The following is a 16,417-nucleotide window of genomic DNA, read 5'->3' as shown; positions in this document are numbered from 1 at the left end:
CTCTGAAAAAGAGGAAGGTGGAGGAATGATAGTTTCCATGCAATCTCTGAAGGTTATTTGCCTGTAGCTAGGAAGGAAAGAAAAGGACTATTGCAGCCAGGCCCCAGCAGTTTTTAAGGATTCATTTTGTAGAGCATGCCAAGTTCAGCTGACAAGCAGTTGAGAATATTCACTGGGATTCTGAAGAGAGGAATTATTCTCTATATAAATATATATTTTTCATTCAAAGTACCATTGCACAAACAGTATTAAGGAAGACGGTGTGTTATACCAGAAGACAAACTGCCCGTTTCAATGAATGGTTGTGTTCTGGAGCATCACCATTCATTTCAGACCTAGAAATATACCCTGTCCACCATTACCCTAACATGAAAGGCTGAAAAGCAAAAAATAGGATGCGCAAGTGAAAAGTAGAAAACAGTAATTTTTGCAAACCAACATGACCGAGATGCTATGTTCTCCCTTTCTCTAAAGGTGTCTTAAATAGACAACTGTTTTGTGCGAAGTGCTCTGTTTTATGATACTGGTGTATAAAAGAAGAAAATAAAGCCTCTGCTGGCTCCAGCTCTCCTGCAAACATATGGGAAAAAACAAACAAAATTGGACACATCTGTACTGAACATCACTTTAATTTTAGGAAATAGATTATTTAACACGGTGCTTTTAATCAGAGATCTGTTTCTCTGTGTGATCTTTGAAATTGTTTCATTTTGGAGCTATTTTCAGCTTATGATTTGTGAGTCTTTAAGAAAAGAGAAACAAGGCAGAGTCAGATTGGGATCTGCAGAGGAGATGCAGCACAGCAGCCAAGAGGGATGCTGACCCTGGAAAGGCTTCAGACACACACTTCCCTTTTGCACTTCAGATGGGATGCTGGGACAAAAAGGGCTTTATGGTTTAGATCAGGACACTATCTGAGAGTGATTTTCCACTTTGTGTGAGGCTGGTACTTCACTAAACAGGCCCAAGAAAGTGATCATTCCCCTGTTTTGGGCATTGGTGAGTTCTCACCTCAAATCCTGTGGTCAGTTTTGGGCTCCTCACTCCAAGAAAGACTGAGGTGCTGGAACATGTCCAGAGAAGGGCAACAAAGCTGGGAAAGGATCTGGAACCCAGACTGATGAGGAGCAGCTGAAGCAACTGGGGTTGTTCAGCCTGGGCAGCCAGGTAGGTGTTGGTCTCTTCTCCCGGGCAAGTGACATATGAGAGGAAATGGCCTCAAGCTGCACAAGGGGAGGTTAAGGTTAGGAAAAATTTCATCATCAAAAGGGTTGTAAAGCATTGGAACAGGCTGACCAGGGAAGTGGTAGGGTCATCATCCCTGTGAAACTGTTCAAAAAAATGTGTGGTTATGGTGCTTGAGGAGATGGTTTATTGGTGAACATGGTGATTGTAATAGGTAGATGGTTGGTCTTGATATCTTAAAGGTCTTTTCCAACCTTAACAATTCTATGATTCAATGATTCTATACCTACAGAAGGACTACTTCACACACGTTTTCAAGATCTAAGATTTTAGTAGCAGTAGTCCTTGGGAATAACTGTTTCACCTGTCTCAGTGATGGGAACATGGCATTTTTTTGCATAAGCTGTTCTGTGAAGCCACTACTCGTTTCTCCGATTTTCTTCATACCTAAATTGTATCCCTCTTAGAGAGTCTTCTTATGTCATCTTCTTTTTGTATTTGCAGTGAACCTAAAATCTGCTTGAGCATGAAACAGACCAGTAAAAATATCTGAGTATATTTTCTATCTCTCCAAGCAAGACAGAAATTTGGAATACAGAAATTCTTGTTTGAATTTTTCCAGAAAAGAAAACACAGGCATGATGATATTTTAGATATTTTATCACAGCTGGCACAGCACTGACCAGTGCTTGCTAAAACATTCAGATCCTGGAAGCACTGAAACATAATGAAATCTATCTTTGTTTGATAAAATATGCTTAAATGAAGCATATGCCCATTCCAGGAAGTGTTGAAACAGGCTATTAAATCAAAGCCTCAAGAGAGAGAAAATGGAATGCCTGCTTTCTGTGATGAATCTTTCTTGCTGGGGCGCTCCACAGGGTGGTCACAGAAGAGCTGCTTTCAGCACTGGGTGTTTTGAACAGCTTTAATGTGGCTGGTGGCCTCTGTGGGAGGTTTGGGCAGGGCTGTGTTTTCATTTCCCAAATGAGTCTGCTTTTCTCTGGAGCCATGCCGTGCTGCCCTTTAAAAATGGAAGGATGCTGCAGATCACACAAATATTGTGTTAGACACAGCAGTTCCCAGGTCATGGTTCCCACTGAATGCTGCCCCTGGCGGGAGCTGGGAGCAGGGCTTCCTGCAGGCACATCTTATAAAAAGTGGTGCTGAGGACTTTGCTGAGTCTGATTAAAACTTCATGTTATTAAAGCTTTGCTTAATTATACATTGATCATTAAGTGCATTGGCTGCGTCTTACTTCTGATATATACCTGTTAATCCCTTTAACTCTAACTGAACAGTAAATGCGCGTACACGCACACAGAAATTCTGCATGTGTTCCTGTTGATGGAACTGAGGGTGACTATCACAGTGACACTGTGATCTGCTGTAGCTTTTCATTAACTAGGTCTTCATGATGAAAACATCACTTGAAACAACAATGGATTAATAATGTTTAGTCAATTGCTTTCTGCTTTGTACTTGGAAAGGAAAAATTGAAAGAAAAAAGCTGGTCTTCTGTTTTGTTCAGAGAAGGAGAAAATGTATTCTGAGCTGTTCTACCCCAGGTCACATCACCCCAGTGCAACAGCTGAATGTGCTGTATTATTTCAACCAGGAAACCTGTACCCAAAGATTGAGCCTGTGAAAAAAACCCAATGTTCAGCTCTGACCGTTGAATAGCTTGTTTCGATTTTCTGTTTACACTCACTTCTGTTTTCACTGGGTGTATGCCTAATCTCTGCTTTCCTACAGTGACTGGTCAAAGATAGCAGTATGAATGCGCCAGAGAAGCACTGATGGTTTTTTATGGGAATAGTTCCATCCTGTGCACAACTTGGAGCACTATTCTGATTGTTATGGGCTCTGTCCTTCAATCATGTTGATGTGCCAGCTTATGGAGATTTTTTCTGTCCTTTGCTCCTAGCAGATGGAGCATTGCCACTTGTTTGGGACTTCATTTCTTGCATGACTATAAAGCCAAGAAAACAAAATAACAGACAGGGGCAGTATTCTTAGCATTACAGAACAACATTCATGCCTATATGCTGATAGACATTTTGGTTTTTTGCTCAAAAATTTACATTTTATTTTTCCTCTCTGTATAAAGAATTGGCTTTATGCCTCTGTTTTCCCTCCCCCATTTAAGATAGTCCTCAGAAAACTTACAGTTTGACAGTAACTTGTCCCATTTGCCATTCACTTACAGAATTGTTGAATACATCAGACTGTTTATTGTGCTAGTGCATATTAAAATAACCATGTATATGTATAACACATCCATAATTATATCCATTAAACTATAACCCATGTGACCTCTTAGATTAATTGGTTTGTGTCAGTTTTGGTATGAACTCATTCAGTAGCAGGGGAACTGATTGTTCATGTCCTATATAGAAGAACAAATTATTTCTATGGAAATAACAAAACATTCCTGACAGGAAAATTCTGGCAGTGTAAATACAGAAGAGCAATAATAACAGTATTCTGAGCAGCAGAGCAGGTAGGTAATTTTTGTATGCTCTCCTGAGTGTGTACATAGCTAGAAAACATCTGAAACTCCTCATTTTATTTAAAGAGACTTTACTCAAGTAGAGCTGCAAAATGTGACTAAATATTTACTCAGTCAAACTGTGATAAATTAGGTTTAAACATGTATTCAAGGACAGAAAGAAATGAGTTGTGCTATGAACAGCGGTCCAGTTCTTGATGAATGTGCTTCTCTTGCAGGTTTGTCTCCTCACTGTGCAAAATTTCCAGCAGCTCCTGCACCTCTTGGGAGTCCTTGTCTTGGCAAATGCCTAGGTGTGCCATGTTTAGTCTAGAATAAAGTGGTCTTCCATCAGCCAGGGTGTGTGAGCAGCTGCCTAGCAGAGCATCTAACGCTTGAGGGCTGTCCTCTTCCTGCAAGCTGGGATGTATTCATGTCGCTGCCCTCTGCCCAGCTTTGAGTCTTCCCCAACCTTTACATTTTAAACTTCCGTCCCTGTAATGTGATGAAAGTTGTGTTTGTAAAATAAAGTTCATGGTTGTCATTTTTTTCTGGAGTGTGAGGAGGAGAGAAACAGAAAAGCAGGCTAAAAATCCACCTTAAAAGCTATTTCACTTGAAGTGTTAGACTTCATTCTCTCTGGAGAACTGTGTAAAGAGCTGCTCCTCAAATACTGCTTTCTGAGCCAGCAAAGAGAAAAGAAATATGTGTGTTAAAAGTGTACATGGAAATTCCTTGTGAGGTTGTAAATTGTGAGCTCTTCACAGAGTTTGTGCCCTTCATAGCTTGCTTCACTCCTACTGGACAATATACAGTGAAAGGAAAGGTAAAAACACATTGGTCTGGCTGGGCAAAATCACCAGCACAGAATTTCAGAAATGATACATCAAGGTCACTAACAAGGCAGTTGGAATACCTTGCTAAATTAAAGAAAAAATACTGAAATGCAGTTCTTTGGAGTGCATGTGCTGCAATCTGTATTACCAGAAGTAAATGGCACGAGCTGCCAACACATTTCCTCTTACATCTGCAGTAGATAGTTCAGCCAGAACAGAAAAGGGTTCTTTTTGATTCACTACCAATGGCACTTCAATAAAATAGAGGGAAAAATGTCTGCAGTCTTTAATAAGCAATATATCAACCAAGTGCTGTCAGCCTGTGTAGAGAGTTTCACAGTATGATTTATTATGTTAATTACAGTCATGTGGGCCTCATGCTCTTAAGTCTGAAAATGCTCACATTCTCAGCTTGATTTAAGAATATGCTTTGGCCAAGACTTAAAGTGCAGCTTATTATGATTAATGTAATAAAATATTTATTACATTCTCCTTTTCTTTGTTTCTCTGCTTGCTGCCCCAGTTAGACTGACTCATTTTGAAACACTGATATAAATTAGATTTCAGATGATGAGGACTCTCATCTGTTTTTAATCTCTCTTTGGTGTTGTTTTTTTCATATCCTTTGTTCTTATTCTCTCTTCTCTCCCCCTCATCTTTATTTCTCTCCCATATTTCCCAGTTCTGCTTCTCAGCTGCTGTCTAGAGTGAATCAAAAGCAGGCAAACTTCATAGCCCTGGCTCATCCCTTCCAGACCTCTTGCGCTGCTTTCTCAACTATGCTTATTAAAGGTTTTTCTTAAATGTGATTGCATTAAAACTGGTGGTACACTGTAGCTGAGAACATGCTAAACCTCTGGTGATGTGAAGTAGCACATTTTACATGTTTTACATTAAAATTCTTGTTAGAGAAGACTGAACTGTAAGGGGATACATGGGCTCCATTTCTCATTCTTCTTCCACAGGGCTTTCAATTGCAGAGGGGCACAAAATTCCACTGTGCCAAATATTCCAAAATTATATATAAATTTGTACCCGTTATTTTGTGCAAACCAGCCCAGTAGTTAAATTTCTGGCTGAGCAATCACTGCTTCTGAGATCTGTTTACACATCTATAAATCTGATTTTCTCTGTAGGAACATGGAAAGGTGGAAACCTTTCCGGAAATGTAGATTCTTGGTTTTGTTATGTAAGAAATGGATTTTTGCCCTGAGAACTGTAGACTTAATTCAATAAAGGAGGTGTGCCTCAGATCTTTACAGTTTTTTTGCTCCACGTTTTTGATTTTTCTTCTTGTTTTCTTTCCTCTTATCAGCTTTTGAACCAAGTCACTGTATGCATATAAATTTTATTCAGTTCCACCTTCTATACATATAATGACTTAGACCAGTTAATTTTTACGTAAGCAGATACTTAAATACAGGGACACCAATCCATAACACACTTAAAATATGCTTTGTTGAATTGGAAACTTACTTGGGAGAAAAACTGATACTCTGCTGAGGATGTGTATGCAACACTTTCTGGACTGGTGCTGAGCCAGGTCCTCTTTGAAAACAAGTGCATCCCTTCTGCTGTGCATCAGCCAGGTTTCAGTACTCAGGCTAGTGTAGACCATTACAATCATTTCTTTAATTCTTTCTGCCACAAAGCATTAAATAACTAACCTACTTTGAAAAGGCAAAATTTCTTTATGTTGCTAAGGAGTCCTGGGTAAAAAAAAAAAAATGTTTTCCAGGGTTAAATATTTATTCAGAAGAAAATAATTGTCAGAAAGTGTCTCTTTTCTTTAGCTTTAAACTGAAACCAGTACCTGCAGTTTTCTAATGGTGTTAGCCATTAGTTGTTTGGAAATCATTAGGATATTATATGGCTGAATACAAATATGCATGCTCAATACACAGCTGAAATTAGCTTCACATTACAGGTAATGTTTTCCTACTTACCAACTCCAGCAGCACTCCCAGTTTCACCAAACTACCTGATTTGTTTAACCTGAGCTTTGAAAAAGTAGAAATTGTATCTTAGAAGTGAACATTGTTGAAGGAAGTTTAGTCAGTTACTTTGACGGGTGGAATGGGGTTTCACTTTATTTTTAAAGTTTTCTAATGTTTTTTTTTTTGTAGTGTATAGAACTCTAAGTGTGGCTTTTATATCCTCCACCTCTATGAAGAGTTGAGTCCCTGAATGTCAATTATATAAGGGTCCAAATAATTTGTTTTTATATACCTCCTGTAAAGATAATAGCTATGGAAATAAAGAGTGGGATGAAGCATGGCAGGTAGACCTGGTGATGGTTGCAGGCTTGGTTACAATCCTGGTGACTGACTTGGAACAAGCCAGATTAAATAGCAGATTCCACTCCAGCTGCCAGCTGAGTGTATATTGCCTGCACTATTGCTTTAGTACCAGATATATGGGTTTCTTAGAACTCCTGCAAAATATTTTCTGTTTCTGCTGTTCTCCATGCTGTGTCTGAGCTGTAGCATCCTGTTGTGCAGTGTTGCAGTGTTGGGTAAGCCTGGGAGAGCTGGAATTGGTGTATTTCTTCCTGTCAAATGGAGGTGGAATCTGGGTAAATATCCCACTGTGTGGTGGTACAGAGGAAATACATCCCATTTTGCATTGCAGCAGTTCGTGCCAGTGCATCTCAGAACAGCTTCAAAAGGAGGTAGGTAACTGTATGGCCTCATACCCCAGAAATGCCACTGTTAATTGTTCAGTGGAAGAAGGGAAATGGAAGTTAAAACTGGAATGCAGCACTTCTGTTTTGCACTACCATGACGAAAGCAAAACCAAACAACTAGATGAAGTGAGCCAATGGGAACATTTTTTGTTTAGAAAATGCCTTTTTAGAACCTTTGTGCTGGAATGGCTCAGATGTCATGTACATCAGGTGGAGAAGGAAGATGGCTTTGTAAAAATTGGAGTTCCCGGGGTGCTACTGTTTTGCACTGTTCATTAGCAATCGCTAGTACCCTCTGCAAAAAGAGGGTGACCCAGTCAGTCATAGGAGAACGTAACTTCTTACTCGTTTATCATGGCTACAGATTTTCTGACATCTGAGGACTGTGCAGAAGTCTCATTAATATCGATGTGTATTTTATTATTGGCTTTGCCAGCAGCCAAACTGCATCTCAAATCTGTTCAAGCTGTTGAGAGAAAGTAGTGAAAGAGAACACAAACTGGAAATAAGCACTAGTGTTTGAGTGAGCATTCATTATCAGACCATTCTATACCTTGCAAAAATTGTTCAGGTGACTAAAGTTTCTTTTAGTGACTTTACTTAATGGAGATACCATTGAATAAATATTCCCATACTCATTTGTCCTATGTCCTTTTTTCTTTGTCATAATCTAAAGCTTTTTAATTTTAGAATTGTAAAACATTTTGCTGATAATTTCATTGGAGGAGGTTAACTGAATAGAAGTATAATTTTTTTTGCCAAAAACATAGTGTCATTCATAAGGGGATATTAATTAATTAATTTCTTTCATACTACAGATTTTACGTGCTAATGAAAGCCTTTTCTGAGAATGTTAAACTGGAGTTTAACATATTAAATGGTAAAATAGAGTTTAACTTAATGTAGTGGGAACAGGGAACTTTAACTGTTAAACAGAATTTAGTAACAACATCAGAGGGGTAGGGCAGAAATTCAAGAAAAATTACAGATGCACTTTCGTCTACTTATTCTCAGGATGTTTCTGCAAATGTTTAGAGGCACTTCTGTGGACACCTTCTGCACTTACCCTCACCCTCATTTTTGGCAGCAAGACATGAGAATGCTGGGTTATTCTTGTGATATGGTGAAAATCGGCTTTCTAAGATTTGCATGCAGCAATATTCCGGGATGCTGTGGTATGACAGTGGTATTCAGCTGGTTCTGACAGGGAAGCAGTAGCACGGCTTCCAGGAGGGCACATTTGTCAGAGGCACATGCAGCTGTTCCCCATTGTGACTTGACCATAACTCCTTTGAACAACAGAATGACCTCTGCTCACTGAGACTGTAGATTTGAGGGTGTTGTTTGCATATAGATACCTTCTTGAAACAATAGGGGACAGGAGAAAAAGGTAGGAGCAGGCTGTGGTTTACTTGAACTGTTTTAGTGGGCTGCATATTGCCACAGCCTGAAGGTTGGATATCGCTGCTTTTCAGGGATTGCAAAACAGGGGCAACAGCCAACCTGCAAGGTGCTGGGGAGTGGAGAGAGGGCACTTAGCTCCAGCATAGAGATACGTGGTGCTTCGTGTGTGGTTAACTAGGCTTTTTCTCTTGAATGAAAGCGTATCAGTGGAAGCAGGCCTGCTGCAGAGGCATTTTCCTAGTCAGGACACAAATTTGGCAGAGAAGACTTTGGCTGGTGATGTGATTACCACCAAGAAAACCCACCTTACATTTAATGTGCGTCTGTGATATCTCACTGCTTACCATATGCAGAGTTTAAGACTGTTCGCAATAATAACTTAGGTTTGTGACTCCCACTGATGTCACAAATGCTCTCTGAACATTAACAATCTGTATCTGTCTATCATGAAAGCAAGTGCCTTTTCCCCCTGCCATATGCAATTACAGAGGTTATGTCCTTTTCAGGGAGTCCAAGTGTGTGTATGTGTGTGAGCTGATATTAAAACAAGCCTGAGTTTGATAACTGTGCTGATAATATTAAGTCTTGGCTGCGTTAAGATCAGATTATGAAAAGATCAGAAAACAGCTGTTGCTCTGTGGGAGAGATCATCTGATGGTCATGGGCTAGCCTGGGACATCCCGCTCCCACTAGGTTGTCTGTTTAATCTCTCCCTGGTCACTTTATCTCTTTCTCTACATTTGAACTAGAACATCTTAAGTACTCATCACTTTTTCAAACTCATGGTTGGGAGTTTACCCTGGACCCCCCAGTAAGGTGGGTTTTACTGTCTTTTTCTGCCACACTCTGGTTTTCTTGGAAATGAAAGATGTGGGATATGATAAGAAACTCAAGAGGTATAACCAGGTCCTTTGTGCACTGATGCAGCTCAGGGGACAGGACCTCAGGAAATGCATCTCCAAATCAATTCATTTTTTCATGCTTCTGGCTGTAGTCTGTAAAACAGGGGTAACAGCACTACTAGTTCCAAAGACTGCATTATGACAAGGAAAAGACACTAAGGAGAGCTTGGCGTCATAGATCAATGATGACAATAATTTCTGGTTGATTGGTTCTGACCAACCAGCTGAGAGAAATTAGATCATAAAGCAAGAGTATTTGTATTCCTAAAGCCTAACAACAGAGACATACAGAAGACTATAAGAAAGGTGAAAACATATATAACACCTCTCCATTCTTTATCACCATCAATTTGCAGCTTGGGGACGTTCTGATACAGAGGTGTTCTCTTGTATTGAGAAGCGCTTTGTGGCTTTTTTTTCTGTGCTTTTACCCAGTTTTGGAGCCCATGCACACTGAAGAGTTGATGATGCTATTAGCAGTGGAGGTCCAAGAGCAAACAGGTTTATGTTTGCAGTAGTCAAGGAACTAATGTAGATCCCCACCAGTGTTTCCAGTAGTTTCCACCAGCTCCACAGAACAATCAAAAGAGCTTTGGTCTCTATTCAGCAAGGTGCAGCAAAGTGAGACAAAACAAACATCTGGGAACTGTTACATGGGAAACACCCCACATTTGTACCATGGTGCATAATACATTGCCAATATCTGAGCGGTCTCTTAGGAAGAGGATAATCCACTTTTGCTACTTCAGCCTGGATTCACAGCCAAAGTGAATGTAGCTCTCCTGATGTGGCTGCATGAAAACCTGACCCATTATTTTTTAACATTTCCCACCTGCCTTGTGAAGTAACACACAACACACCACTGCAGTTTAGGATCTTTAATTCAGCATGGGTTTTATAATTGTTAGCTGCAGATAGGGCAATTTCCTTTGCAGATTAAGGAAAGATGCTGTAATGTAAATGACTGACTGGGTGTCACTGCTGTGTTGTGACAGGCTACTCTCTAAGAAGAAGTGATTGATGACATTTATAAAACTGAGCCATTATATGTGCTGTTTGTATTGAAATGGAACTTAGGATGTGGGCTGTCAGTCAAAGCACTGATTACTTACACAGTTCTATAATAAGTGGTGGTGGGTGCAGTGAACAAAACACCAGAGTAAATGTTTGTTTTGGAGCTTTTAATAGGCCTGTCTCTTTGTTCCCAGCCTGCATCTAGCCATACTAAAAGGATCTATTATGTACATTGCCTGAAGCGTGAGGCTTCACTGCAGGCTGCTAGGAGTGCTTTGATACTGACATCAGTATTAAAGTGAGTTTCTGAATCAGGAAGGTGACCTTTCTTTTTCCCCTGGAGCACCGTTCAAGTACCTCAGTGCTTTGTGGCACCATTTTTTTCCTGCCTACAGAAGCCCCCAAAGACCTCAGTTGCAGATGGCCACTTCTCTGTGCTTTGCAGAGGATTTAAGAAATCCCTCTAAACAGGTGAGTGCTGTGGATGCAGGAGGCCTCACTCTGAAGACACAGGAACTGGTCCTGAGGGTTATAAACTCAGTCCTGTTTCTATCCTGCTGGGACGTGCTGGGGCAAGTCACTCCCCATGCCTCCGCCTGCAGGTGTGGTATGGAAGTGATGGGATGAACTTCCTTGAGAGTCACCCTGTAGATTGGTGGAAGGAGAATCTGCCCAGCTCTGCCCCAGTGTTTCTGCACCACGTGGAAAACTGCAGGTGAGGTAGGGAAGGAGAGGCTACCTCCCTTTCCCTGCTGCCTTCTCCCCTGTTAATAGGCTTGCAGGGAAGAGAGGAGCAAGTGTCTGAACACTGGTGCAAAGCCAAGGCTCTGCTACTCAGCCTGACATAAGCTTGGCCTGAATGGCAGAGAGGCAATGGGAGCTTCACCTGGTCTCATGCCACTTTGTGTGTGTATGTCGGGTGGGAAACACCTGGTGAGTGTTGCTATGGCACTGCTAAAAGGATGCCAAAATGTAAGAGTTTTGCTATGAGACCAAATAAAAAAGAACTTTGGTTTTTTTTCTCCCTTTTCTGCTTATTAAGTGAAAGAGAGACAAAAAGTGCTCCACGTGCGGTTCCAGAAAACAGTGAAATAATTGAATTTTCCTTCTTTGCATTTGCTGTTAATTTTCTAAAACCATTAAGATTTTTCACATTCAGAATGACAGTTCCATATATATGCTTTAAGCTGCATTCTTGTGCAAACAAATAGTTTGCATATGCCAAGAAAACAGTCATTAAGAACACACATCACTTACAAGGCTTTTCCGTTTTATGCTTCTCTTATGATCAACCAGAAAATCAGCTGTCAGTAACAGATATCATAGTGGTGGCATCTGAATATTGTGTTTTGATGTGTCATTGATTGTAAGGAAATCAGGAAAGCCTTTAAAGCAACATGAAGTTGTTTCCAGAATTTGATTTTTCTGCAGAATGAAAAGACATGGTCATAATTGTACTGTCAAGGTACAGTTTGATGACATAGAGAGATTATACAATCATGCTTTTTTACATGTTTTCTGATGTGAACGTATTAAATATATTTTCTTTATTCTTGTACATTTGTAAATTGCACTTTGTTCTGCAGTAACTCCTTAGGGTGTGCTGCCTTATTTTGTACTGTACATTCTGACTATATTTATTTTGCTCTTTAAAAATGTGCCTGATTAAAGATAAATATTACTGTCCTAAATATGATGCTTTAGCTTTTTTTTGGTAGGAAAAAAATGTAACCAGTACAAGCTGTGGTTTCATAAGTGAAATAATTCTGAGTGAGCTTATTCCTGTGTCTGGGCCCTGCACACAGCATTGTGATCCACAGAAAATCCTTCACCTTGCCTTTATTGCAAAAAGCAGATTGCCTCTTAATCTCAATGATTTTCACAAATCTCCATGCACAAAACTGTGCCTCGGTGTCATGAGGAGCTCACTTTTTGTGTCATATAGTGTATCATTTGTGAAATTGAAGTTGGCTTTTCAGTCATGTCAGAGGTATCTAAAGATGTTTCCCAGAGCCCTTTGTGAAATTAAGTTCTTTCCTTTTTGACGAAATTCAGTTTAGGAAAAGCATCACATAAACTCACTGCTTCTGCTTTTTTTCTGTCCCATTCTTCCTCTTCCAGACCAGGATGAGAGAGCAGCAGAGCTCAGCAGGGAGCAGAATGAGAAGACCATTCGGAGCACGCAGACGGCTCTCCGCAATTTCCGAGAATTCCTCATTTCCAAGTACCCCTCTGAGACCCGTGAGATCTATGTCATCCCCTGCAAAGAGCTTGATGCCTATCTTGCGTCCTTCTTTGTGGATGCCAGACAAAAAGATGGGTCTGAATATGAGCCAAACAGTCTGGCCAACTATCAGTGTGGACTGGAGAGGTATCTCAAAGAGCACAGGTATGGATACAGTATTACGAGGGATAAGGAGTTCAAGAGGTCCCAGGAAGCTCTAAAGCAAAAGCAGATAGAGCTGAGATGTAAAGGGAAAGGAAACAAGCCACACAAATCCATGAAGCTCACCTTTGCTGATGAGCTTATCCTGCGCAAAAGAGGCTTACTGAGCCGGTACAATCCTGAAGGGCTGCTCAACCTTGTGTGGCTGAACAACACTAAGGCGTTTGGACACTGCACAGGTTTCCATGGGTCGACCCTCAAGTGGGGCGATATCCGGCTGCGGGTGACAGAGACTGGGTTGGAGTACCTGGAGTGGATGGGGCCAGACAATGGGGACGTGAGTACCAAGAGCAAGAGAGGCGGGACGGACTCGCGGGGGGATGCCACCCAGCACTCCCCACAGACCTGCCCTGTGCAGGACTACAAGGAGTACGCCCAGCGGCGCCCTCCGGCCATGCGCTACGAGGATGCGCCTTTCTACCTGTCCATCAAACCCGTTGTCAACTTGGCTGCACTTCACTGGTACAATTGCCAAGCCCTGGGGAAAAACAAGCTTGCCAAGATGGTAAAGACGATGTGTGAGAAAGGCAACATCCCTGGCCGCAAGACCAACTTCAGTGTCTACCAGAGCTGCAGCACCCTCTCAGAAGCGCAGAGCAACCAGCTGGTGCTGATCTGCAATAACTTGAGCCAGCAGGCTGCCCAGTCCATGGCAAGCCACTCCAATACCGGCAACTTCATAGTGTCAGCATCCTATGACTCTTCGTCTGACACGGCTTGAGAGAACACCAAACACTTTTTTCTTTTCCTTTTTGTTTCAGGCATTGAATTTGTGCTCAATAATACACATCAACTGTGATTGTACACTATTCCCCCTCATAGCCCTCTCTCCAGTGTTAATTCACTTTATAAGAATATATAAACATATAATATATTTTTCTTTTTACAAATAAGTCAACAGAAATAGTTTAGTATTACTAACAGTATTTATAGTGTTAATGCAAAAATGAAAGGTACTTATGGATTATAATATGAATGCAGATTTTAAAAGGATAAAAATGGTTCTCAGGCAACACAGGATAGAGTGAAAATACCATTTTAAACATGCACACATTAATGAGTGTAAATCCCCAGGGAGGTTTACATAGGAATTCTGTTCTAAAGCATTTTTTCAACTTAGTGTTTTAACATGACCTCCCACAGTGGAGGAGACAAACTTAACATTGGCTGCTGCTTCTTACCTGCTAGCTTATTCTTGATCAGCAAGACCAAGAAATAAGAAATACATCAATGTAAGTTCACAAAACTGTTTACAGCATTTTTAATCTGTTTTTATTATGTTTCCTGAGGCTCATTTATGCTACAAAAATCTGGAGGTCAGCTAAACATTATTTTTAACTTTTGGGTTTGTTGATTTTCTGGGATCAAAATGTTGCTGGTGTTTAGGCTAAAAAGTATTATTCTCAACAATATGCAAAAGTATAATGGCAAAACCATTGTCACACACATAATTTTACCTCTTTAAGCATAGGTTGTTAGTATTTTGTCACTCTGTGTATGTAGTGTAAAATCTACTGACATAGAGCACTCTTTCAGTATTCTGGGAAAACCAAGAGGGCAGAAAAATCTGCAGTCTTATCCCAAGCTGTACAGAAAAATTGCATCAGCTATCTCTTAAGCCATCATTTGAAATCCACAAAACAATAGAGAGTGTAACAATATTTCTACAGAAATTTTAGAAGAATTTCTACAGAAAGTTAAAAAACTGGATAGTTTGAAGTGCTGGAATACAAATTTAACTTAGCTACACATCATCTGTTTCCATTGCAGACAATGGAAAATGTGAATGTGAATCTGAAGGCAGAATTTTGACCTTAAAGCCTTGAAATAACGAGTTCTGCTGTTCTACTTTGCCATGTAATTGTTCTACTACAGGTATGGGAAAACCACTAACAAATTCAGTATTTCAGTAATCAATTACAATTCTTGACCCTTAAAATTAGGAACAGTACTTTTCAAGTTAAGTTCCACAAGGATGTGCTAGGGCTGTGGTGAGGCTTTAGACAAGTCTGCTGGGGTAATTGAGTGCCTGATGAAGTCAATGAAAGAGACAACCTTGGCTGACTTCCCCTGGGTATTGGACCAAACTGTTACTGAGAGGCTTTCTTATTTTGCAGTTTTTAATTGTTGTGTTTCCTTATGCTTGTTTGTCTGTATTTCTTACATTCCTGCATATCCTTCATATTCTTTAGATCTGCAACTGTGCAATGACTTTAATCATCACTTATTCCAAAGAAGTAATGAAAGAAAGGTAGCAAATAGAAGTAAGCCACCTGGCACCTATAACCTTTTTTTCTGTGTTTCTAGGATGAAATGTTTCTGTGTGTGAGGGAGCTGGCAGAGTGTCTGCACCTCACTTAAGCCTTACCGAAGGTCTGTTTTGGGGATGAAATAGGTAGCAGATGTGCCACTGAAAAGTCTAAGGGCAGAGATTTCCCCTATAATAAATATCTGTCCTCCCAGGAAGCTTCATGAAGGTGACACAACCTGGCTCTGATCTCTTTTTTTTCCACATGTAGCAAGGCTGATACCAAGTTTGTGTTTCCTGTGTCTGACACGTCATGGTAATGTAACCACCAGTTCTACAGTCTTCCATTTACCATCCACTGTCTCTCAGGGTAGGCAGTGGGTTGGTGGGCACAAGCAGTTGTTCATATTGCAGAGCCCTCCTTTTGTAGCTTGGTTTTGGGGCTTGAGGCCAAATTATGATTCTACTGAAGTGACTGCAAGCTGTGTCCATGACTTTCAGTGCCATGGCATATCTGTCTTGTAGGTGAAAGAGACAGAAGCACAGAGAGATTTTAGGTGAAGCCAGAAAGACAGCTGCCCGGTTTCCAGATGAGGCCAGACATCTGTTTGCTGTTTGCACTGCCTTGCCTTTTCACAGCAGTGCTTTTAATGTGATACAGTTAAAAAGAGTTTTGCAAGGTCAGTGCTGCTGTGGGATTTCTTTGCTGTTTTCCACTGAAGACTCATGCAGTCGTTCTTAATATGTGCTGGAGTGCGAGCATTCCATGCCAAGGACCTCTCTCAAGGTGCCAGGTGAGAGCTCAACCATGGAGCCAACCTCTAGGGGAGTCTGGTTTCTCTTTCTCCCCCACTGGCACTCATCTCAACACTTCCCGGTGACAGCTATTGCTATATCTGACATACTTCCCTGCATTTCCTGTCCTGTTCTACAGTATGGGGATGGGTATCAGCTGGCCTCTGTGGGGCAGTAGATCTCTGTTTCCCACCTCTCCTCCCCTGCTCAGCCCACCCCTTTGCTCTGAGGAGGCCAGTCACTGGCTGTGCACCAGCTTGCTGCAAGCAGCTCTTTGAAGTGTTGCTTTGCGTCAGTGCTGTAATTCAGCCCCAATAGAGACCTCAGAAGAAAGAAGAGTGGCACTCTTGGGTTTTGAACTGGGAGGTCAAAAAAAGCATTTCCCATGACTTTTTGACCCTACATGCTGC

General features: G+C 40.9%; 1 protein-coding gene across 1 annotated transcript in view; it reads left to right on the top strand.

The window, feature by feature from the left end:
- The window catches only part of KIAA1958 (KIAA1958 ortholog), a 47,826-nt gene extending 32,376 nt beyond the window's left edge, over positions 1–15,450 (top strand). Inside the window, exon 4 of the mRNA XM_017728276.1 lies at positions 12,579–15,450. Coding sequence (XP_017583765.1) covers positions 12,579–13,685 — 1,107 coding nt within the window. The 3' untranslated portion in view covers positions 13,686–15,450. The remainder of the gene's footprint in view (positions 1–12,578) is intronic.
- Positions 15,451–16,417: the final 967 nt, after the last annotated feature.

Source organism: Corvus brachyrhynchos, unplaced genomic scaffold (assembly GCF_000691975.1).
Source record: "Corvus brachyrhynchos isolate BGI_N302 unplaced genomic scaffold, ASM69197v1 scaffold90, whole genome shotgun sequence".
In the NCBI taxonomy this organism is placed as follows: Eukaryota; Metazoa; Chordata; class Aves; order Passeriformes; family Corvidae; genus Corvus; species Corvus brachyrhynchos.
This window is presented reverse-complemented; position numbering and strand designations above follow the sequence as displayed.